The sequence below is a fragment of the Pongo abelii genome, chromosome 10, assembly GCF_028885655.2.
Source record: "Pongo abelii isolate AG06213 chromosome 10, NHGRI_mPonAbe1-v2.0_pri, whole genome shotgun sequence".
Taxonomy (NCBI): Eukaryota; Metazoa; Chordata; class Mammalia; order Primates; family Hominidae; genus Pongo; species Pongo abelii.
Window position 1 is genome coordinate 94,521,860 of NC_071995.2, and position 26,432 is coordinate 94,548,291.

A 26,432-nucleotide genomic window follows, 5' to 3' on the forward strand; every position below is an offset into this window, starting at 1 on the left:
ACCATTCCTCTTACACAATTTATTTGACCAGAGGTGGACCCAACCTGGGTTAGAGTCTCACCTCTGGGAATTTGGAATTGTGATAGCCTCTCCATGTGGTCAGAGCTATTTGCAACAGTAAAGCTGGAGAGTGGCCAGCCTGTACAACGTGGACTAGAGAGGCAGAGGTGAGGGACAAGAGCACTGATGGTGCTGCAGTCCTGGGCATCAGACCCCTTCTGTCCGTCCCAGGTTCTGATCATCTCCCCATACCTAGTATCCTTAAAATAATCTTCCTTTTCCCTTTTTGACTTCTGGTCACTTGGATTGCTGTTACTTGCAATCAAAGAATTCTAACACAGCTATGGTTCTAATTAATTCTAACTAATAGAGCTAATACACTAATAATTCTACCTAATACAGCTATGTGTGCCGAGGTGCCCTCGGGCATTACGTTGCATTGGCAGGGGTGCTTTGTTATGTTTGTCTTTTATTTGGTTCAAGTTATTTTGTTGTCTTTGAACAGACTGTGAGAGGGATGGGAAAGACTGGTGCTTGGGGTGGCCATCTGACCCCTGATGGACAGGAGACCAGGACAAGCCCACTGGATGAGCCGGAGGGGTCCAGGAGGAGGGAGTTGAGAGCTCCTGCTAGGGTTGACACATTCTGGTAAGGAGTTCATCTGCTGTCCACCAGGTAGGTGGTGTGCAAATGCTACTGAGCATTCATGTTCAAGGTTTTTTTTTATTTTTTATTTTTCGAGGCAGAGTCTCCCTCTGTTGCCCAGGCTGGAGTGCAATGGCGCCATCTCGGCTCACTACAACCTCCGCCTCCCAGATTAAAGCGATTATCCTCCCTCAGACTCCCGAGTAGCTGGAATTACAGTCGTGCCACCACGCCCAGCTAATTTTTGTATTTTTAGTAGAGACCGGGTTTCACCATGTTGGCCAGGCTGGTCTCAAACTCCTGACCTCAGGTGATTCACCTGCCTTGGCCTCCCAAAGTGCTGGAATTACAGGCATGAGCCACTGCGCCCGGCCTTATGTTTACGGTTATTTAAAAAGCAAAGCAAAATCCTAATCATGTTGAATTTTTGAATCTGCAGCAGATTCAAATTAATGAATTTAAATCATATATTAGGTAAAATACTACCTTGACATATTTTGTGATCATACTGGGAGAAAATTAATATAAAGCTAATTCAAAATTTTTAAATTTGTAAATCAAAAGATTAAACCTTGTTCAAATTTACAAAGACTATGCCACTATAAGAAGCAGTAGCTCAACTTTATTTTAGTAAAATCACCAACAAAACAATAAAAAGCCAAAACTAAAAAGACAGTTTTAATTATGAGCGGAAGTTTTATATTTCTTTACGAATTCCATTTAAAAAAGAGAAATCTCTAAAATCATCAATACGCAGGTCTTTAATCCACTTTTAAGTCTTTCCCCACCAGCATTGCAGTCACGGGATGCATGCTTGCTTTGTGCTCTTGGTAGGTTCGGACAGCTTGATCATGGGATTTGTCAAAGGCAGCAAGATCCCTGCCAAAAAAGAAAAAATTGAAAGAAAGGCGAGAAGGAGACAGAGGAGGAGAAAGGGAGGGAGAGAAGAAAGAAAGGAGGGGAGGGGTTCAGAGGAAGGGAAAAAGGAAGGAGAAAGAGAATAAGAACATGAGTCAATACCCAAGATTAAATTAAAGGATGTCAGCAGGGGTGACAGCCAACGTCACCCAAATAAGGCACCAGTCCCAGCCAATCAGATGGGTTTGGTCCTGCCACAGGGTCCCAGAGACCTCCTTCTGTACCAGAGACTGGCCTTTATACTGGCAGATCAAATATTTTGCAGCAAGTTACAGGGAAGGGCTAGAGTGGCTGGGACCAGTGGCTATTTACCAAGCAGCATGGAAGGATTTTATTATTTGAACGGAGTCCTCTCATCTCCTGGCTAAATATTAGCCCTGTATGTGAGAGTGAGCCTCAAAGCCTTTCTTTTTAAAAACTGCTTTTTAAAAAAAATTTTTTAATCAAGATTTTAAGAGTATGAAAACACTAAAATTTATATAGAATTTCTGAAAATTTCAAATAATTGAGAATAAAAATCCTGACCACAGTGAAATAATAAATACATAATAAATAATACACTAAATAAATAATAAATACATTAAATAAACAGGACCTACCATACAAAAGGTAGGATTAGTCATTTTTAATGTAACTACTATAAACATCATAAAACAGAAATATCTATTTTTCCAACAAAAGGTATACTCTTATTTATTCATTTTTTTTTTGAGACAGAGTCTCGCACTGTCACCCGGGCTGGAGGGGCTGGAGGGGCTGGAGGGGCTGGAGAGCAATGGCACAATCTCAGCTCACTGAAACCTCTGCCTCCCGGGTTCAAGCGATTCTCCTGCCTCAGCCTCCCAAGTAGCTAGGATTACAGGTGCCCACCACCACACCTGGCTAATTTTTTGTATTTTTAGTACAGATAGGGTTTCACTATGTTAGCCAGGCTGGTCTCAAACTCCTGACCTCGTGATCTGCCTGCCTTGGCCTCCCAAAGTGCTGGGATTACAGGCGTGAGCCACTGCACCCGGCCCAAGTATACTCTTATTTAAAAACCTATTTAAAGTATACTTTACTCAATTCAAAGCTAGATGGGTTTTAATTATGGAAAGCATATAAAATATACTTAAAAATTAATTTTGTGGTCACATCAAAAAAGAGATAATGACTTATTTTGCCAAGTTTTATGATGTTATTATTATATTGCCATCACTTTTGATGGCCAAAACTGCAATTACTTTTGCACCAACCTAAATACTTGTGAAGTAAATGAAAAGCAAACAAAAGTAATCATGGATATTTATGGCATGATTTTTTTTTCCAGAATTTGGACAAAATTCATAAAGAACTTGACTGAGATATTCTTAACTTGTATCTTGCAGTCAAGATACAACTTATCCCCCTCTCACTAAGCATTCCTTTATTATGTCAAGCAACCTACCCTTGACCTCTATGCAACATTTGAACACAAAAGAGTTAGCTTTATCTGCTTATTTCTCTTTATATTTAACTTCAGACTCTTTCTTGTCTGTACCTACCCACCAATTATCTTCTAGTTACCTTTAAAAATCTTTGTGTATATAAGGCTATCTTTATTTCCATTTTATCAGTGTCTAACTCTATTTGGCCCAAAATAGGTAATCCATATATAATGCTTCTAAAAAAAGGAATGAAATTATTTCAAATTTTAAATATTTATAAGTGTGAATCCCTATTCCAAAATTATAGTGATTAACTTTAACAAATTAAAAAATATTGTCATATAGATTACGTTTAAACATTTGACAGTTTTCTTCCTATCTCTTAGATGAATTCAAGGCACAGTCTGAGTGGGCTCTTACTTGAATAAGGGCCGGGTAAACTTCATTCTTCCTTGTTCAGTTGCCATCTTTAGCGCCAAAGGAATTGCATCCTCCCACTTGGATTGAATGCAGAGCCGCAGCCATCTAAAAGGAGGATTTGAGGGGAGCATGGGGTAGAAAATGAGGAAGGGGCAGGATATGACAGGTATATCTTAATATTACTTCTGTAGTGATATGAATAACCCCACTATAGTTATACTGTACACCACTTTATGGTATGTCTTGATTCTGAGACTCTCAAATCCTTATATATACAATTTAATAATTGGTGAAGAGAAAGGAAGAGGAGCTGGTTCTTGAAAAAGATCATATATTTTAAAAGGTCTGGATCAGGTAGGTGCTCACACACCTTATAAATGCAATTTCTGAAGGAATTCAACTTTGGTTTAAGCCTCACATTACAAATTTGAATTAAGAAAGATTAACATATAATAGAATAAAATATTTCTAACTATTTCCATTTCAGAGTAGATTTAGTTGGTTGTGGAGAAAGCCTATTTACCACGGAATCCTTCATTCTAATTTTTTTTTTCTTTTAAGGCAAGAGAGGTTTAGAGCAAAGTCTAACAAAAAGATTAATACTATCAGATTACACATTGCAACTATTCCTTAAATACCACTATAAGTATTTATATAGAAGCAGTCAGTTTGACAAGGACTTCTCAAGACTCAAGTATGTCTCATACTCTGCATTCCCTTTCTCCACCTTTCAAAGGAGTTTTCTGCTTTCTTCCACAGAGACAAGTTAAAATGATGTACCTGAATCGTATTTCAGAATTGTTAATGGCATTGAAGTTGTACACCTCTTGCATTCGCTTTATGTGCCCCAATGGAAGAGGTGCCTAAGAGCAAAATAAAGAAGTATACCGTATCATTTCAACAGGATTCCTTGGAAGAAAGGAGCTGGAGAGAAATGCATAGCCAGATTAAAATCCTAAATATTTTATAATATAGAAATGTTAGATAAAAATAAAAGAAACAAATTGCACACTAAAGTAAATTCTGTGCAAACTTATTCCAGATGAGAATATTCTACTGGGAGCACAGGGATAATTTACTTTGTGAAGTATTCAGCATTAAATGAGAATTGCTCTTCTTAGACTTTTTAGCATGTATAAATATTATCTTTCAGACCTTTCCTAGAGTTTTTCTAGTTATTCTCTATACCTTATATATCTTAAATGCAATTCCATTCTCCAGATTAAATCATAGTTCCTTAATTTTTGCCTGACTGATTCCCCCTAGCTTTATCTTTGTATTATTTCCTCTGAAATCCCTCTTAAATTATCTGCATCCCTACATAATAGCAGTTCTTAAATGTTTGTATTATAGATCTCTCTGGGAATCTGATGAATAACGTGGACTCTTTCCCTAGGGGGAAAATACACTTACTACATGAATACAAACTTCTGTATACAATTTCAGGGGGTTCATAAGCATCCTATCCCTACCTTAACTCACCCTAAAAGGGAGGACAAGTTTGGGTAAAGGAAAGAAAAAAGATGAGTTCAGTTTGGACAAGCACAGAGTTTGTAGTGCCTGTGAGAGGCAGAGGTGCCTCTAGGTAGATGATAACTCTCCCCTCCAACCATGACCTCCTTACCTTACAGGACTCCACACTCACTAACCAATCTCTGCTCTCATGAACTACTAACCCTGTCACTAATAATTTAGTCCATTAGCCCCTTACGGACACATGCAACTCCAAGTCCACCCTGGTAGACCAACTGGTTAAGGTCATCTCCAAGGCTCCCTGACTTGCCCTAAGTTTTGCCATACCCACTCCAGAATCACCCTACCATGTTGTCTCTCTCTGTGGCCTTAGGCCACCCAGCAGTAGTAGAGCAATTTATGAAACCATGATGACCCGATGCACTAAAAATAGATTCTCTCTTTGATGGGGCCTTTGTTGCCTCAAAATCCTATTTCTAATTTTTGCATCAATTTCACAGGAAATTCCACTCCAAATCTTCCTTCTCAAGGTCCTTAGACTGAAGACTTCCCTTTCATGGAAGTCTTTAAAATCCAGTCATTGGTTTATCTCAAAATGCAGCATCTCCTTTCGGTTTCATCTATTCTTTCAATTGCCTAGATTCAAAACCTTAAAATCTGCTTGGATTCTTTGCTGTCAACCCCTATATCCAGTCAGTCACAAAGCTCTGTGCTTTCATCCTGTGTAACCTCTTTCTCACATCCTCTTCTCCCCTCTCCCTGCAACTCACTCCCTCAAGTCTGGTACTCCTGCCAGTCTCCCAACTAGTAACTTCACCACCATGCAGCCTTCACGGCCCCAGATTAGTTTTCACAACCCAGCATTTCATCCCGACACTCCTGCTGGATTTTTAAAATCCTTTCCTACTGATCAGTGTAAGATCTAAAATTTCTTAGCTTAGCATTGAGAGTCATCACATCTGGTCCTACCAGCTTTTCTAGTGTTACCTTCACTGACTACCTTACCCAGTGCTACTGTTTACTCCGGCAATGCTGCAGACGAATTCCAGCCCCTGCTGCTCCCTCCACCTTGAATTTCTACCTCCCTGCTAGCCCTGGGGGTGCAAATCAAGTCTCCTCCAAAATTCCCTCTCTGATGCCCCCAGTTGGAAGAGTCACTAAGTTTTTCCAAATGATACCTAAAGTATGCCTCCTTTTATTGCTAATGTTTTTAAAAAAATTTTTATGAGATGGAGTTTCACTCTGTTGCACAGGCTGGAGTACAGGAGTGTGATCTCGGTTCACTGCAACCTCCGCCTCCCAGTCCAAGTGATTCTCCTGCCTCAGCCTCCCGAGTAGTTGGGATTACAGGCACCTGCCACCATGCCTGGCTAATGTTTATATTTTTAGTAGAGATGAGATTTCATCATGTTGGCCAGGCTGGTCTCGAACTTCTGACTTCAAGTCATCTGCTTGCCTCAGCCTCCCAAAGTGCTGGGATTACAGATGTGAGCCACTGCGCCTGGCTTATGCTAAATTTTGCATCTGTTCCCCTTCCTACTAGATTATAAACTATTTGAAGATAAGGTATATCCTTTCTTACATATTTTCATATTTAGCACAATATAAAACACAGTAAGCATTCAATGCTTTTTTAAAGAAATGAATAAATTTTATAAATGATTTTTTCCCCCATTAGTTTCCACATTAATAATCTTTTGCCAAGTGGGGTAGAACATAAATGCTGTGCTTTTCTGTCCATTTTAATTTCTAAGGTTTTGAGCTAGTACTTACCGTCTGGAGCGTCTGTGCTAAAAACTCATTCAACTGATGAGAAGAGAGATCTTTCAGGTCTGTGGCATTGAATGAATTTAAATCATCTTCTTTGGCCTAAAATAAATGTTACCTAGTTATTTTTGTTCAAGTACAATTTAATAATACTCATTGGTTTATCTGACATAAAAGTAAAAATTGAGAAAAAGAACCATATGAATGAACAAGATTATTCAAAATAAATTTAAGCCTGAGTTACTTAAGTAATCCTGAGATTGAGTTACTGTAATTTAAATAGCTGATATGACTCCTAGAATCTATATTACTTAAGAAAAAGTAGATTATGGGTAGGAAGAGTGGAAGAAACTGTTGACATTCATTGTACCATACGAGGTACAGAAATTTCCAAAGCAAAGAAACATTTCAAAATGTATGCATGTCAACTAATTTATAGACCAATTCAAAAATGTAGGTAAAGAACGAAATCGTGTATTTTTAAATATTACATTAATAAATTGGTAAGGCCATAAACTAATGTTTTCCTCCATCCCCACATATTCTGTTTTCCCCACTTAATCTTAGAAACCATCTAAGAAAAAGAAAAATGAGTCTTCACTTTTCAAATTTGGATTTACTCTAAAAAATATTTGAGAAGATGATTAAGCAATATTAAATAAAACTTATAAAAATAAGGATTTTTAAATCATTTAGAACTACTTTTATATTCTTTTAAACTAGGGCTTTTGTTACTTTAAAAGGAATATATGCAAATACTAAAAAATCAAATAGGACAGAAGGAAAAATTCTTTTGGTTTTGCTCCCTGTCTCCAAGTACTACTCCTCAGTAACTAATATTAGTTTCTGTATATCCTTCCACTAAATTTAATGCGTATGTATATACCCTTTTAAAGAAATATTTTGCATCTTCCCCTCCTTCAGAACTCTCCTTAATAGCAATACTTCTTCTCCCTTTACAACTTATCCTTAATATGAGAACTTACAGCTCCAGCTCATTTTCTGTGCAAAAGCCTGCAAATCTAAACTATATATTAATTAAGGATATATTATTTCTGTGGTAAAAACATAAAAAGCAAGAGAATGGTAAACCAAAATTCAGGACAATGGTTACTTGGATGGGTCAGCAAGGAGGGTGGAGAGGGGGATAAGATGGGGAGGGATGCTACAGAGGTACCGGTAAGATTTTACTTCTTATGCTAGTGGTGGGTCACACAATTGTTTTTTACACCATATGAATATGTTATAAGTATTATTTTGCATTTATTTACTATTTAAGACAAATCATTGAGAAATAAAATACATAAGGAAAAGAGTGCATTAGTGAATACAGTGTCCTGAATCTGTTCCTAACACTGCCTGTTTCTACTAATATTGAAGAGTTGATCATCATCCACCTTAACTGCTGGGCCCAAAGCAATATTTGAGCAGAAATTAGTAGCAGTTTTATCTAGCACCAAATAAGCTGGAATACATTTTTCAAACTAAAACAGAGGATTTTAATACACTCACACTGTTAAAAAATCCTGTTTCCCATAGAAATCTCTTATACTTTTCATCATGACAAGTTTGTCAACTACACAAAACAGGTTTTAAAAGGCAATGGCTAAACTGATTGCACAGCTGGAGGCCATTATCCTAAGTGAATTAACACAGGAACAGAAAACCAAATACAGCATGTTCTCACATATGAGAGCTAAACGACTGTATTCACGGACATAAAAGTGGCAACAATAGATACTGGGCACTACTAGGAGTGGGGCAAGGGTTGAAAAACTATTGGGTACTATGCTCAGTACCTGGGTGATGGGATCAATCATACCCCAAACCTTAGCATCACACAATATGCACGTGTAACAAACCTGCACGTGTCCCCTGAACTTAAAAGTTGAAATTACGTAAAAAAATTATAAATCCGTTGCAAATTAATAGGAATAAAAGTATTCCTAAATCTTCTGTTATTTTTCATTAAAGAATTATCAAGGGCACATCCTTACTTTGGCTTCAGTAAAGGGTTATATTTTAGTACATATATGAAGAAGCTCCTCTTTAAGAAGCTTCATAGAAAGTGAACAAAGAGCAAAAGTGCCTCGATTCTTTCCACCACTAATAGTCAGCCGTTGGTCACCCAAGATCATTTTAGATTTACCTGGTATGTGAAATTGCTGTATTGGAAGCAGTATCTTATAAATGATTTAAAAGGAAAAGAAGAAAGGTAAGATGCAAATATTTTTGCATACTTTAAGAGTTAAGCAAGAAAAATCAGGATTAATGCCTTCAACATCTATTTTTTCCCTCCATAAAACTTAATTTTCTAGGCTGGGCACAGTGGCTCATGCCTGTAATTCCAGCACTTTGAGAGGCTAAGGTGGGAGGATCACTGGAGACCAGGAGTTTGAGACCAGCCTGTACAACATAGACCCTGTTTGTACAAAAAGTTTTAAATTAGCCAGGCATGGTGGCACACGCCTGTAGTCCCACTTACTTGGGAGGCTGAGGTAGGATAACTGACTGAGCCCAGGAGGTTGAGGCTGCAATGAGCCATGATCACGCCACTGTAGTCCAGCCTGGGCAACAGAGCAAGACCCTGTCTCAAACCCTTAATTTTCTATATTGAGAGTAGATATAATATCACCTTAGATAAACCTGACTTTCAAATAGCCTTTCCAAATATAACTGTTTGTGATTTAAAGTACCCTCCCTGCTTCATGAGTAAAGACATATTTATACAATTCAAAAAGGAATCAAAAATCACACATTATTACTTACAGTAATCCATCTTTGACTTAAGGCAATACAAGCATTTGTCAGAGTCATATCATAACTGCAAAAATAAAGATTAAATTGTTTAAAAATGCACGTGCTTTTGCAGAAATGCAGTTTTAAAGCTACAATACATACTTAAATTTCAAAGTCCCTTTTATATAAGGAAAACAAACTCCAAAGTGATGAAAATAGGAAATATTTTACTTAACTTACATACTACTGGCATCATCCAAGAACTCACAAACCCAAATGGATACCACAGTAATGAAACACCCATCTTTTAGAAAGAATGCCAAAGCACCTCAGCAAAAGACTGTCATGTGCTCAAGTAGTATATGTAAAGTAGTTGGAATCAGCTAAGCATATTTACTATATGGCAGGAACAGTTCTAGGCACTCAAGACAACAAGATGAACAACACCAAGTCCTTGCTGTCATGGATTTTACTTGGTTGTTGCAAACATCTAATCATCTAACAAACCTGCAAGCACCTGCTACATAATTGGCACCGTTCTAGATGCTAGACCCTTGAGAGAGCCTGATACCATTGCCTGATGATTTCATTCCTTTCTTTTCAGAAGAAAGTGAAATTAACACATGGTAATTGTTAAGCAAATTATACCAATATTTGTGTGTTCTCAACTTAGAAATCATATTTTGCAACAATGGGAAAGAACATGTAGTGTGTGCAAAATTCTCGCAAAACATCCCTCTTTGTCCATAAATCATGCTTGCTTGCACTGAAATGCTTGTATTAGGGAACAGAGAGGCACCTGCCCCTTAGAGCCTAAATGAAGTAAGTTTTGATTAGAGGTTACCACTGAATCTCCCTTAAAGAGAGTTGTGACTGGGACTCCGTTTGTTCCCTAGGGGAGACAATAAAGAGGTCAACGCAGCTCCCACCTCGAAGCAGCTGCCAGTTTATTACATGAAGTGTCAGGTTGTGGACTGCAGGCATGCCATTTTGTCTTCCAGAACAGGTGGGATCAGAGGTCCTTGACTGATCAGAATACACTGCTTTCAACTAAAACATTATTAGCATTGATTTCTTAAAAAATAATAGCAAAGTAGAAAACCTTTAGCTGGTCTGTTTCTTCGTGTCCTGAAACTTCCTTATTAGTGTAATTAAAAGTACTAAGTTAAGAATTAGCCTGGGAAAGGACCCTACTTATGGCAAAGTCTTAAGAAAAGTAAAGAGCAAAACCAGATATGTGCCTTGTTCTCATGGTGCTGACAGTATAGCGAAGAGGAAATACTTTAATCACACGAATAAATGTAAAGTTAGAACTGTGCAACTGCTACAAAGAGAGGATATAGCACTAAGAAGCCCTAGAATGGGAGATTTGACCTAGCCAGGGATGTCAAGAAATGCTTCCATGAGGAAGTGGTTCTTGAGCTGAGATTGGAATTAACTGGGCAAAGGGCTCCGGGTAGAGGAAACAGCATGCTCAGGTACTATGTTGGAGGACATATGGGGAATTTGAGAAACTCCAAAACTGCCAGTGTGACTGAAGTAAAGGGAACTAGAGTGTGAGGAGCTTATAATCCCCACTAAAGGATTTTGTCTTAGCCCAACAGCAAAGAGATACCAGTGGAGACTGCTAAGCAGGAGGACACCATGACACATTTGTGCTTTTAAAGGTTTACTCTAGCTTTAGTGTGGAGAGTGGCTGGGAGAAGTCAGAACAGATAGATACAAGTGCACAGTTTGGGTGCCAGAACAGTCTTCCAGGATGTGAAGATGTGATACTGAACTTGAACAGTGGTAGTGGAAATGGAGAGATGTGGATAGACTCAGATATTTAAATACATATACAAATGATGAGAGCATTATAAAAAGAGGATCGTGGAAGCCAAGATTCTGTGCTGCAATGGATCAATGTATTTTCTGTGGTTTGAGATTTTCTAAGATACTCTCTCTTTACAGAATCTCTGGGCACAGGAATGATTCCAGGGTTCCTCCAGCACTTTGGTATTACTTGAAAGCAATCTAAGGGATCTAGAATGAACCAACGCCCAAAAAGGATCCCTTAGCAGCGGTGATATCAAAGAAACACTTTTGAAGAACTAATTTTCCACCCCGATTTCCCCAATTTTAAAAGCAATGGGCAAAGCCTTCTCCACTCCTAAACTTCCTGGAACTGTCTTTTGGCTTTATCAGGCCCCCGAAGTTAGAGTCTTTGAAAGACTCCAAACTCCAAATTCTATGCTTTTATTCCCAGGCTCCTGATAATTCTACAGCACACCAGACTGCTGACCACTCTCCGTACCACTTTTAAATTATTTCTTCCCACAGCTTTCTTAACAATGAATTAACCTTTGAAATCTTTCTAATTTTCCATTTATTTTGCTACCTTTCCTCTGTCCTAGCTCTAAAATGAAGATCCTCTAAGGTTCTAAAGTTTACTTCTTGTATTCTCCTTTGTAAGTCATCTCCAAGACGATGTCCAAATCCATCACCATTAAAATTAATAGTTTCCTCACCTGCAACAATTAATATTTTTTTAAAAAATACTTTTCATTGTATTATAATGACTTGATACATACATATTTGCTCTGTGAGTTCCTTATTCATCATATTAGTGCCTGACAATAAATGTGTGCTGGATTGAGCTGAATCTTTATTACATCTCTGCTCAGTCATTTTTAATTTCTTCTTTTCTCACCACAGCCAATCAGTTGCCAATAGATTCTAGCCCCCAAACGTCTCTTCTCTCAGTTACTCCTTTCTTTTCCACTGCCTTTGTATTACTTCAGGTCCTCATAATCTCTAGTAAGGCTGTTGTAAAACTTAACGAGATAATGTATGGCACTTCTTAATGAAGTGCTAGGAAAAAAATCTAAAGTATTATTTTTGCTGATACCTTTTTTAGACGTTCAAAGGGTTTACTGATGATTTGTGCCACCTGTTTCCAAAACAAAATTTGAAACATTCTACTGTAATCACCCCTCCCTATCTGAGCTCCTGTTTCCCACCACAGCCTATGATAACCAGGACTGCCCAGTTAGTGGGGCGCTCTGACCACATCTGTTCCATACTCAAAACTCCCAGTAACTTCTCAAGCAAACACTTCTCAGCCTAGCTGTTTAAAGTGCTTTACAAACATGACCAGGCCTCATCTTGTTTCTTAGCTTCTCTCCTGCTGCTCCCTGCACATCAATTAAACTGACCTGTTTAGTGTAAGAGAAGCTGGTAGGCAATTTTGGTGATCCAAAAGAAAGGCAACAAGAGACTGGAACATGCCATGGTCAGTGTCCTCACACAACTCGTGAAAGACCAGGGTTCAGGTCCGATTGAAGGAGGGGGTTCAGTATAAAAAGCAGTATATTGAGGCCGGGCACAGTGGCTCACACCTGTAATCCCAACACTCTGGGAGACAAAGGCAGGTGGATCGTTTGAGCTCAGGAGTTCGAGACCAGCCTGGGCAATATGGTGAAACCCTGCCTCTAGCAAAAGTACAAAAACTTAGCCGGGTGTGGTAGTGCGCATCTGTGGTCCCAGCTACTTGCAAGGCTGAGGTAGGAGGATCACTTGAGCCTGGAAGGCAGAGGGTGCAGTGAGCTAAGATCACATCACTGCACGCCAGCCTGAGCCACAGAGTGAGACCCTGTTTCTAAGAAAAAAGAAGAAAGCAAGCAGTATATTGGAGGCAATAAGACTGCCAGGGTTTGAATCTCAACTTTTACTACTTACTAGCTGTGCAACCTAGGGCAAGACACTTTACCTAGCTAAACCTAACTTACCTCCTTGGGAAATGCGGATAATAACTTATAACAGTGTTGTAATTAACATAATACTTATAAAATATTTTTATTGCAGAAGTTTGAAGGAAGATACAATAGCTTATTTTCTAAATCCCTCACCATCCTTGTGCAGAAAGGAGGCACTCAATTACTTGAAGTGAAAAAACCATATTTGTAAACCGCGGAAATTATCCTTTTGGCCTCAGGGTTAAGGCCAGAACACCTAAGAACTCTGCTCTCATCATTAACTAGTAACAGTTTCAGGAAGGCATACTATTCTTTCAGATATTTTGAGGCTCTCTAGGAGTTAGGAGAATGAGAAGGAAAGCATTAGCAGGCAAGTACTTACTTGGGTTTTATGGGAGGCAGTCCAGGAGAGTAGAGCCAGGCATTCCAATCAACTTGATTGAGAACATCAACCTATGAATAGTAAGAATTCACAGTTTACAATAGAATGCCCTTTCCTGTTGAAAAATAATTTAAACTTATAAGTCCTTCGATATATAATTTTGTCTAATCTGCTATATCAAGATAATTTCTAAATCTTTTTTAAAAATTAATATTTTAAATTGATAGATCATAATTGTGTATACTTATGTGACACAATGTGATGTTCTGATATATGTATTCAATGTGGACTAAGTCAAGCTAATATATCCATTACCTCATATAATTCTATCTTCTAAAATTTATATTCATCACCATACTATTGATGACCTCTCTGAAATAGGAAAATTCTACAGGTAGTTCATGTGGTTAAGATCACATTTAAAATAGAAAAAATATGCAATGAGAGGTTGAGTCCTAAAGTTCTGAACCAATACTACTATTAGATAATACAAGTTAACCTAATCAGTCAATAAATAGAGATATATCGAGCATGAAAAGTAGAAAATGTTTTTAAATCCAACCTTATCTTTAAAATAGGAATACAGGAAATCCTTCCAGTCATCAGTAGTTATGCTCTTATAGGAAAATTTCTCAACATAAGCTTTTAAGAATCCTAGGAAAATCTCTAAGAGTAAAAAAGAAAAGAAATCAATTCATAGAAAGGTAATTATTTGACATTTTGTGTGCGTGTTTGGCATTGTACTATTAACCACAGAGAATAGAGAACATTCAGAGAATAGGGAAATCTACGAGGACTTTCAGAGTGAAAGAATGTTCAGAAAAGGAGGTGGGACTTAAGTTGGGCCTTGAAGAATATATGTAATTCAGTGGAAGGGAGAAGAGAAATTCTAATTATAGCTAAGGGGATAACACATGAAGACACAGAAAAGGAATGCATAACCCAAGTTCTAAAAGCAATAACCTTCATATGACTAGAAAGGAGAAAAATAAGACTGGACAGGCAGAATGGATCCAGGTGATAGCCTTCCAAGTCAATCAACCAAGGAGACCACCTCAATGTCCATCAGTGCGGGATGGGTACATAACTCAGCATAGCTTTATCATGAAATAGTATGATGGCATTAAAAAGTATGAGACAGATTTATATGTACTGACATAGAAGGGTGTATGTGAAATATCGAGCAAAACAAAACACAAATGCAAAGCCAATATATAGCATGATCCATTTTTTATAATTAAAATAATTATATGTATTTATTTGTCTGCTCGTTAATTTACACCTAGAAAATGATCTAGAGCCATTTACACCAAACTGCTAACAGTGGTTACCCCTGGGGAGTGGAAAGGGGTTGGTGGACTCTCACTTGTTACTCTTATAAACTTCTGTACCATAGAAATGTTTTCAGGGAGTACACACTATTATCCTAATTTCAAAAACTGATGAGACTTTTTAAAAAATGAAGCAGCATAATTTAAACCTTAGGGGTTATTAATGGTTTTAAGTTGAGAGGTAACTTAGAAAACAATACAGATTTCTTCAGCAGCTACATCCAGAATAAATTGGAAGTATTAAATGGAACAAAACAACAGTTTACAATTCTTCATAATTCTCACATTACCCTCAAAAAGAAAAAAAAATTATAAAATACCAGCTACTTACCTGGTCCTCCAAGCAGTTGCTCAAGGTAAAAAAGTAAAGCAAAGCCCTTCTCATAGGGAACTGAAGAATAAGCTACATCAGGGTCTACATCTGTCAGATCAACCACAAGTTTGGTGAAAGGATGTGTCTCCCCAAATGTCTTTACCTACAAGACATGAAATAACATGGAGAAACATATAGAAAGACTGCTATCACCATGCAAATAAGCTCATAAGGAGGTATTACTTCACTCAGTGGTATAACTTTAGGGGAATCTAAAACTTGGAGACTGGAATACTAGGATATGTTGGCATAAACTTCTGGAAGCCTATTAATAGAATGCTTACTTACATAATATTCTCTGATGTTTCTTGCTCAATAATACAGGCTTTATTCTTATAAAAAGACTAGAAAAATGATTTAATGCCTGGTCAGCAAATTCGGATTTCAGGAGACAACACTTAAAAATGACATAAATATACCAAATAAAATTCAAACATAGTAAACAGCTATATTAATAGCAAAGACCCAGTGAGGTCCCATAGCTCCCTGTTTAGACCAGGTCATCAAAACTACCTTACATAGAACAGTGAATGGTGTGGATCAATACAGTGTTATTCCAGCATCAACTTCACTTTCCACACTTGTAAAAATGACTTTTTGGTTGCTACACAGTAAAGACGCTTTTAAAAAAACTCAGTTTTTAACACCTATACAACTTTGGATGAAAGTTTTTAAAACTTTGACTCCTTTACCGAATTCTGTAGTTCTCCCCATCCTCCCAGAGCATTAAAATGTCTGAACTTTTCACCAAACAATCGTCCGCAAATGTGGCGTTCCAAGTACACAGTATGTCCCTCATTTAACCTGAAAAAAAATTGTTTTAATAAAAACACAGACACAGCTGAGAAGAAAAGACATTTCAATCAAGATATTTTCTTTTTGGCTTTTCTACAGAGGAAAGCAATTGTAAGGCATGACCACTACAGTCTAAGCTGACTCTGGCTCCCAGGCAGTCAATCCAGAGCAATGGGAAGCCCAGCCCAGCAGATGGCAGCAGGGAAAGTTAAGCACTGGTTCTGCTCTTGCATGTCCCTATGTTAAAAGTGTGAGTATATCAGGAATTAAACTTAACACCTAGACTGAACCTAATACTCCCAACACTGTAATAAGTGTTACAGAATTTTTTAAAACTATCCTTGTTGGCTGGGCATGGTGGCCCACGCCTGTAATCCTAGCACTTTGGGAGGCCGAGGCGGGAGAATTATCTGAGGCCGGGAGTTCAAGACCAGCCTGGCCAACATGGTGAAACCCCGTCTCTACTAAAAATACAAAAATGAGCTGAGCATGGTGGTGTGCACTTGGAGTCCCAGATACTCGGGAGGCTGAGGCACGAGAATTGCTTGAACTGAGAGGCAGAGAGATCACACTACCGCACTCCAGCCTGGGCAACAGAGTGAGACTCCATCTCAAAAAAAATAAAAAAAAAAAATATCCTTGTTGGCTGGGCGTGGTGGCTTATGCCTATAATCTCAGCACTTTGGGAGGCCGAGGTGGGCAGATCACTTGAGCTCAGGAGTTTGAGACCAGCCTGGGCGACATGGTGAAATCCCATCTCTATAAAAAATACAAAAATTAGCCAGGCATAGTGGCATGCGCCTTTAGTCTCAGCCACTTTGGAAGCTGAGGAGGGAGGATTGCAACCCTGGAGTTGCAGTTAGCAGAGATCGCATCACTGCACTACAGCCTGGGCAACAGAGTGAGACCTTGTCTCCAATAAAAAAAAAAAATAGCTGGGCACAGTGGCTCACGCCTGTAATCCTAGCACTTTGGGAGGCTGAGGCGGGTGGATTGCCTGAGCTCAGGAGTTCGAGACCAGCCTGGGCAACACGGTGAAACCCCATCTCTACTAAAATACAAAAAATTAGCTGGGCGTGGTGGCGCGTGCCTGTAATCCCAGCTACTCGGGAGGCTGAGACAGGAGAATCACTTGAACCTGGGAGGCAGAGCTTGCAGTGAGCTAGATCGCACCACTGCACTCTAGCCTGGGTGACAGAGACTCCATCTCAAAAAAAAAAAAAATCCTTGCCTACCTAAGAGATGATAACAAAGATAAACAAGAGATACACACAAAACAATTCAGAGTGGTAGGAGGCAGGGAAAAAAAAAATCAGTAACATGAACCAATAAAGAAATAATAACAAAAATCTTACCAAAAGTGATCCCAAGTTTTGTTGGTCACTAGATTCCCTGTCCAGCTATGAGATATTTCATGTGCAATGACCTAAAGAAAACAGTGTGATTAATAGTAAGACTGATTATCTTAACCTAAAATAACCCATTCTGTAAACACTCCATGTTATTCAATTTTTAAAAAATATTAGCTGAGATATTCAGGGAGTTACTCAGTTCAGCAAAATCTTTAATTTAACCAAAGACACACACACACAGAAATATGGCATAAAGTAATTAGAAAACAAAAATTACTTAGAAAATATTAGATATATCACTGCATCAAAAATATTTCATAAACATATGAAGAGATCAAACCATAAAATTTCCTTAAATCTATTACATCTAATTGTTAATAATGTGACAAGAGTCCCCAAATTGTCCGTTATAACCATATCTTTAACATAAAAATACAAGGGATATTTTAAAATCAGTTGACGTAATACTTCTTGAAGGTAAGGCCACAATGAAAAAGTTTAACTTACATTGGAGAGTGACTTGTCGCCTGCCTACAAAAAAAGAAAATTACCTTAGTGTTTTAGCAATCAAATTACAGACTATCTAAAAGATTGCCTACCTAAATACTTGGCATACTGGCACTGGTGGCCCACTGTATTTCTACTACAGCACTTCAAAGATGGTAAAAGAGACCTTAATTGAAAAAACAAAAAAAATACAGAACTAAAAATTAGCATCATTCTTTCTTGCCCTAATTCTAGGGAATTTTTGCAATACAATGAAAGCCAGTCCATTTGTGTCTAACTTCCATGAAACATTTCTTCTACTTCCATTTTTACATCTGCTCTTACTTACCCATCACTTTCTTTCTCTATTACCCAAAATATGTTTAATAAAACTTTAGAGTGTCCTATGTGTCCTGTGCTGTATTTTATTTATTTTGTTGCTAATCCATCACTCATTTTGGTTCTAGGAAGAATTTAAAGTAGCTCACAGGCATATTAAACATAGCAGTGTACTATGGCCCTAATCCTTTCCTATGCATGGTGTACTGACTTTTTTTTTAATTGTACCTACACACCAAGTGTAATTGGTATAGTCTGTTTGTCTGGATACATAATTTATCCACGAATTGTTGTTACACAGCACCCCCATGCCCAGCTCCCCAAATACCGTGAACATAATATTCTCCTTCTCCAAATGGCCAGATTATTTTCCTTTCAAAAACAAGATGGAGGCCTGGTGGGGTGGTTCATGCCTGTAATCCCAGCACTTTGGGAGGCCAAGGCAGGTGGATCACAAGGTCAGGGGATCAAGACCACCCTGGCCAATATGGTGAAACCCCATCTCTACTAAAAATACAAAAATTAGCTGGGCATGGTGGTGTGCACCTATAGTCCCAGCTACTCAGGAGGCTGAGGCAGGAGAATCGCTTGAACCCGGGGGCAGAGGTTGCAGTGAGCTGAGATGGCGCCACTGCACTCCAACCTGGGCAACAGAGCAAGACTGTGTCTCAAAAAACAACAACAAAAAAAGAGATTGTGATAACCACAATAAACAATAAAATTAGAAACAAAGGTTACATGAACAAGAGAAAAGATTTTTATACATATATACATTATTAGGACTCTAAGGTTCTTTACATATATATACATATTATTAGGACTCTTAAGGTTCTTAAGTTTATTTTTGAAAGACATCAATTTCAAATGAAGAAATATTTACACTTACCAGTAGAGTAGGAGTTACAAAAGTAAGGCAAGGATTCTCCATGCCACCATAAGGGAAGGACGGTGGCAGGACCAATAGGTCATACTGTCCCCATACATACGGTCCTCCCAGATCTTCTGCAATTTTAAGCATAGATTCAGTCTGAAAAATCAACACATATATGTCTGTATGTCTTAATTATCACCATTGTACATTTCTTAAAATTGTATATTGCTTTCTATGAAGGTTACAAGTTAATGATTTTTATTTTAAATGAAAATGATAAACAGAATGTAGCAACTGCACATCTACATAAAAGACAATCTGATTCTTTCCCCATATCACTTAAAACCATCACATTTCACACTCAAAATCTTCAATCTACTGTCTATCACAATGACTACAAAGGATAACAATATGACCAACCTCAGAAAACTCGTAAGCAGACTTTTCCACCTGCTCTTTCTCAGACCACACCAAAGTTCTTGGGCCAATTTGCCTGCAAGATTAAAAAGCTTAATAAAAAAGAAATTCACAGCAAATGATTCATCTGGTTCTAAAAAGTATTTAATGTGAGAGTGCATTTTACCTTTACAGTGAGAGTGCATTTACCATGTGCTTATGGGAAAGGGATGAGGTTACATGGCCTGAGATGCAAACCTGCTGTTATATATGCAGCAATAGATATGCAGCTCTCTAAGGAGTTACAGGCTGGGCAAAAAGAAAAAAACCAAGACATAAGTTATCCCCAGTTAGTTTATTGCCTCTTGTAAGACCTCTTGAGGGTCTCATTTTATCCCTCAATTTCACAACTATAGAAACCCAGTCACAAATCATAAGAAACTATTTTACTTTTTTTTTTTTTTTTTTTTGAGACAGAGTCTCACTCTGTCACCCAGGCTGGAGTACAGTGGCGGGATCTCGGCTCACTGCAAGCTCCGCCTCCCGGGTTCACGCCATTCTCCTGCCTCAGCCTCCCAAGTAGCTGGGACTACAGGCCCCCGCCACCACGTCCGGTTAATTTTTTCTTTTTTTTGTATTTTTAGTAGAGACGGGGTTTCACCATGTTAGCCAGGATGGTCTCAATCCCCTGACCTCATGATCCGCCCGCCTCGGCCTCCCAAAGTACTAGGATTACAGGTGTGAGCCACTGCGCCCAGCTTTTTTTTTTTTTTTTTTTTTTTTTTTTTTTTTTTTTTTGTGATACAGGGTCTCATTCTGCTGCCCAGGCTGAGTTTAGAAGGGCCATCACAGCTCACTGCAGCCTCCGCCTCCCGGGCTCAAGCAATCCTCCCACCTCAGCCTCCTGAGTAGCTGGGACCACAGGCATACACTACCATGTCCAACTAATTTTTGATTTTTTTTGTAGAGACATGCTCTCACTTATGTTGAGACCCGGGCTGGTCTCAAACTTCTGGGCTCAAGCGATCCTCCCACCTTGGCCTCCCAAAGTGACAGGATTATAGGCGTGAGCCACACAGCCCAGCCTACAAGACTATTCTAGAACAGGAATGGGTATAAACTTTGTTATGCACTTAAAGGTTGAATACTCTTATATAAGAAGAAACAAATAGAAAATGAAAGAAATCCTGTCAGATGCTATAACATGGATAAACCTTAAGGTCATTAGACCTTGAATGAAATAAGTCAGACACAGATAAAATCATACAGTATGTGAGGTATCTAAAGTAGTCAAATTCATAGGAACAGAAAATAGAATGGGCGTTAACAAGGACTGGGGGGTAGGGGAAAGAGGAGCTATTGTTTAATGGGTGCAGAGTTTCAGTTCCACAAAATGAAAAATTTCTGAAGATCTGTTTCACAACAATGTTAATATACTTAACACTAAGGAACCGCACACTTAAAAACAGTTAAGGTGCTTAAAACTAGAACAAAGAATTAAGAAGGAAGTGCACTCTATTGGTAAAATATTAGTAAAATACCTTACATTTCTGTAATATTTGTAGGCTTCCAAGTTCTTTAATATGTTTTATCTCATTTGTTTCACATAGCCACACTATGAGGTAGAAAGTCAAACATTATAATTTCAAGGATAAGGAAACAGAGATTAAGAGAGTGACTTGTTCAAGCTTCCCTGAGAATCCAGATCTCTAAAGGTAAGAGCATGTTCATTTTACAATACTTGAAAAATCTAAGGGGTAACTGGTCAAGATTTTTAAATGTAAAATTAATTTGTTGCCTGCATTTTATATTTAGATTTGAATTTTTCTAGAGCTGTCAGCTTGATATCTTGAGAAGTATGCAAATGATCGACCAATTAACCTTGAGAGAGGTTCAAGATGCCTAAGTTTTGATCTTTCCACAAACCTGAAAATTTTTCCAAAAGCTCACCTGCTTTCTAAAGCTCCAACAACTAAAGCAATCAGGTAGCAGGGTATCGGAACCTAAAGAGGGCAAACAAACGCACACCACGTGCTTGCATTAGTGTTTACAAATGTTACATAGTAAGACAATTCATATTTAAAAGTAAGTAAACTCCCTTTCAAATCTCCTAATATTAGTAGGGATAACTTTGCTTTTATGCTTCTCAAATAGTTCTCATCTTTAACATATAGCTTGAAATTGTGATACAAAAAACATTGTTCAAAACATCTATTTGCCTTTTATTCTGCTAGGAACAAAAGCTTCTCACACGTGTAAAACAAGATCACACATACTATTAAAAGGTACATTTTAGGCATTTCTCAAAAAGTAACCTACAGGAAGTGCTTTTCCCGGTGTTTGCCTTTTTCCTCCTGACTTTTAAAAGGTTTTGGTTTTCTTTTTTATTCCTTTATGTTTCAAAGCACTATTGACATGTTGCAGAGACACACAGAGTAACCCAGCAATAAGTAGATGCCAAAGTTATGGGAGCTTGGAACCGCAGAAGCTGCAGTGGAAGTCAAATTATCCATTGTGAGGTCAATTAAGAAAACACACACACACACACTCACATACACACACACACACACTCATACATGCATACACATTCTGTTCATTGAAGGTCAAAGATACATGTCTAATGACCAGGACTGTAACTGAGTGCTTTTTTGGTTTTGACTCCTCCATTTGTAAACACTCTCAACAGCCACTTGCCCACACTGTAGTACCAGGGCAGGAGAATGCGCAAGAACACAAAAGAACAGGAAGCCAGCCCCTGACTGGAGTGAGGGAAAATGAAAACAGGCACGCTCCCTACTCTGTCTCTACAGCAAACCCTCTCTTCAATACAACACTCTGTAAGTAGAACAAAACCCTTTAAAAGCACAAAAGAAAAAAAAATGAAGAAAACAAAAACCAAAAGCTGTTCTCAAAATTCTGAAATATTTCAAAAGTAATTTTGCCCTCTGGATGTGTACAAGCTAACTGTAGTTTACTGCCAATGAAAACAAAAATCTCGACCCTAGGATCTTACTTTTTGGATGAATTTGTATATTTTCCTGCTTGGGTCTTCTGGGTCAGGTGCTTCTCCATCACGAATAGCACTCATAAGTGCCACCAGTTCTTTAGGGACAGACACCTAATCAAGGAGAAAAATCATTTCTAGTCATAAATAAAAGCTTCTTATGTGTCTTAAACTATATATGTAAAATAACCTTTTCGTCCCCTTCCTGACTATCTAATAAACAGACTATGAACACAAAAAGTATATACATATACAAAAAGTATACATATATATACATACACACACACACATACACATATATAGGAACACAATGTGTATATATGTGTATATATATGCACACATATATATATGAACACAAAAAGCATATATATATACATATACATATCAGTTTTGTAAATAAAATTAGCAATATGGAAAACTGGCTTCTTTAAAAGTGAATGTGAAATTTCTATCCATTCACCCATGCACACTAAGAGCAGAGTTTTGGTAGAAACTGGATTAAAATCCCAGCTCTGCCACCTAATAACTAACTGCACAAACTTGGGCAAATAAATATACTCCCCAAGCCTCAGTTTCCCCATCAAGTAAGTGTAAAACTTCAAAGGCTTGTTGCAAGGAATAAATAATATAAGTGAAGAGCCCAGCACCATCCCTGGCAATGGCAGCCACCATCCCTGCTCCCCCTACACTCACAAAACAGATTCAAAAGGACGTTATATACTCACTGTAGGACAGAATGGTTTTGAACAATTTTGTTTTGAAAACACACACTTGGAGTTACAAATAGAGGAAACTTTTGAAAGTAGTAACTGTGAAAAACTAAAATTTATTGCTAAAAACTGTCAAATAATTTTCTCTGGAAATCCATACGGAAAAGACCCTTATGGGGCAAACCACATAGTCATTTAACTGTGTATCCTAGCTCCATGATTCTGAAAGTTTTATTTCTGATGAATGCCAGAATAAAGGACTCCCCCAGGTATTAATGATCAAGCAAGAATATATTCCAGTAGGGGACAGACTTTCATGTTCTGCTTGCATGGCTCAGGACCCAAAGCTATGACTGAGGCAGGCACAGAATTAGAAGTTCCTGAACCAGTGCTACAACAATTATAGATTCTAAAGCACAAAACTATTCAGGAAATAATTTGGTTCAGCCACCTCCCTTCATTTAGGTGGTGATACGTTATATATATGTGCCAACTGAGGTTGTGAGGTCATAAAACTTGTTCAAGGGTCATATCATTATTTATTTATTTTTTTAGAAATGGAGTCTCGCTATGTTGCCCAGGCTGGCCTTGAACTTCTGAGTTCAAGTGATCTTCCCACCTCAGCCTCCCAAGTAGTTGGGACTTCACGCAGTTATTAAGTGGTGGAGAAGAGCCAGAGCCCTGGGATTCTTTGCCTCCAAGTATAATATATCACTGCACTATCCTAGGTGTAATTTGGTTGTGGGATGATTTGGGAAGCAAGAAGGCCCCATAAATATGGGTTGGTCCTCATTCTATTTGCTTGGTCTAAGTAGGTCTAGCCTCTGGAATAGTGATTATTTAGTAATTACAGTCCACCTTTTCCAAAAAGGATTAGCAGTACCTACCAAGGGAATAAGTTGGAATTGCATACAGATAAGTCTGGAATATATGCCCACTAGGCTTATATGGCTACAGAATGCATTTATAGAAACTTGAATCCTGCAAATGTCAGTTTTTAAAAGTTAAGTAAAAATTGTTCCTAAGTTCTTATTTTTAGATCCAGGATTCTGAATTCTTTCTTTTTGTTTTTTTGTTTTTTGGTTTTTTTCTTTGAGATGGAGTCTGGCTCTGTCGCCCAGGCTGGAGTGCAGTGGTGCCATCTCAGCTCACTGCAAGCTCTGCCTCCTGGGTTCACGCCATTCTCCTGCCTCAGCCTCCTGAGTAGCTGGGACTACAGGTGCTCGCCACCATGCCCGGCAAATTTTTTGTGTTTTTTTAGTACAGACGGGGTTTCACCATGTTAGCCAGGATGGTCTCGATCTCCTGACCTCGTGATCCGCCCATCTCGGCCTCCCAAAGTGCTGGGATTACAGGCGTGAGCCACTGCACCTGGCCCTGAATTCCTTTTTAAAAGTCAGATGGGTTTCCATTTCCTTTTTTTCACAGTTAAAATGTTTAAAACTGCCTTTAAAGTAGAGATTCAGAATGAGTGCCACAGCCTCTTTTTTACATATTTCAGGTAGAATTTCATTAAGAAAAATAATTCTAGCTCTAGGAATTCAATTATCATCTCTGCTTATCATTTATACCATATTTACTGATATGCATCATTTAATTGAGTTAATAATTCGTAATATTTACCTCTGCAGTATAGGTTAATTTCACAGAAGGAGTGTCCTGACAAGGAATGATTGCTCTGCAGTGGATGGCCTGAAAAAGGGAGAAACAAGAAGAAATAGCTATTTATCCTTCCGGTAAGTCATTAAGAAATCATTAAAAATTGCAGCATTGTTCTTAGACATATTTTTTTTTAAATAAAAACAGTCCTCATTTCTTGGGATTTTTTTTTTTTTTTTTTTTTTTTTGAGATGGAGTCTCACTCTAGTTGCCTAGGCTGGAGTTCAATGCCGCGATCTTGGCTCACTGCAACCTCCACCTCCCGGGTTCAAGCGATTCTCCTGCCTCGGCCTCCCGAGTAGCTGGGATTACAGGCATGTACCACCACGCCCAGCTAATTTTATATTTTGAGTAGAGATGGGGTTTCTCCATGTTGGTCAGGCTGGTCTCGAACTCCCAACTTCAGGTGATCTGCCCACCTCGGCCTCCCAAAGTGCAGGGATTACAGGCGTGAGCCACCACACCTGGCCTCTTGGGATCTTTTAAAGTCCAAAAACAGATTCTTGGACTTTTAAAAATCAGATTTTCCATTTTAATCTATGGTTAACCCTCACATTTCAGTTGAAGCATGGAGAAACTCTTAAGCAGTGTTTCCTACTCTATGGTCTGGGTGACAGTAGTGCCCAGTGAGAATCTTTTAGAAACCTGAGAAAAAAGGGCTCTGTAGCAAAACAGACCTGAGAAGTATGGCATACTGCACTGCTGTCTTGCAGAGCCACTAGAACATTAGCCGCCTGAAGCCTCTGAACACACCTACAATAAAGAAACCTGTTTGATTTCTTACATTTATGTTAACACAAAACCCATTTCTCTCTGGTTTAACAGCTAATGGGATGTCAGTGTTCTAACGAACACAGGCTGAGAAATGTTGCTGTAGTCTTGACACTTCAATCTTGCAGCAAACCTTGTAAGTAAAACAAAGAAGCAAAGAAGGGAGAAAAAACAATCTCTTTCAATACCATCTAGACATATTCATTCATACCATATGCAAAGTGTTTCTCTACTGCCACACCAATCGTTATTAACATTGGTTCCATCCAGTATGGCCAGAGGCCGGGTGCCGTGGCTTACTCCTGCAATCCCAGCACTTTGGGAGGCTCAGATGAGAGGATTGCTTGAGCTCTAGAGTTTGAGACCAGCCTGGGCAACATAGTGAGACCTTACCTCTACACAAAAAAAATTAGCTGGGCATGGTGGTGCACATCTGTAGTCCCAGCTACTCAGGAGGCTGAAGTAAAAGGATCGCTTGAGCCCAGGAGTTCTAGGCTGCAGTGACCCAAGTTCGCACCATTGCACTACAGCCTGGGCAACACACCAAGACCCTGTCTCCACAAAAAAAAAAAAAAAAAAAAAAAAAAAAAAAGAGCACCTACAATCTTATACCCGGTCTGTTTACAAATAAGTCTGTCTACTGCTGGTGAACAATGAAATGGAAACCCAGCCTCACTGAGACAGTCTACTAAACTCAAAGGAATTCTGATATTAACACCCTTCTCTGAAGCTATTACAAATCCTAAACATAACTTCATTCCACCACAAGCTTTCTTAAAACCCCCAAACTCCAGGTCTTTTCATTTCAGTTCTAGAAAATTCTCCAAAGATATAGGCTCCCAAATGACCTCTAGATGG

At 38.5% G+C, this 26,432-nt stretch overlaps 1 protein-coding gene across 2 annotated transcripts in view; it reads right to left on the reverse strand.

The window, feature by feature from the left end:
• Nucleotides 1-1,249: 1,249 nt before the first annotated feature.
• LTA4H (leukotriene A4 hydrolase) overlaps nt 1,250-26,432 on the reverse strand; it is a 34,685-nt gene continuing 9,502 nt past the window's right edge. The window contains 16 exon segments of one of the 2 annotated variants that reach the window (NM_001131330.2): nt 1,250-1,524; nt 3,390-3,494; nt 4,170-4,252; nt 6,636-6,731; nt 9,399-9,453; nt 13,488-13,558; nt 14,050-14,153; nt 15,150-15,294; nt 15,884-15,995; nt 17,342-17,412; nt 17,846-17,869; nt 19,050-19,190; nt 19,455-19,527; nt 21,381-21,433; nt 22,444-22,548; nt 24,768-24,836. In NM_001131330.2, the coding sequence (NP_001124802.1) occupies nt 1,407-1,524; nt 3,390-3,494; nt 4,170-4,252; nt 6,636-6,731; nt 9,399-9,453; nt 13,488-13,558; nt 14,050-14,153; nt 15,150-15,294; nt 15,884-15,995; nt 17,342-17,412; nt 17,846-17,869; nt 19,050-19,190; nt 19,455-19,527; nt 21,381-21,433; nt 22,444-22,548; nt 24,768-24,836 (1,425 nt within the window). In that variant the 3' untranslated portion in view covers nt 1,250-1,406. 2 annotated transcript variants of the gene reach the window in all.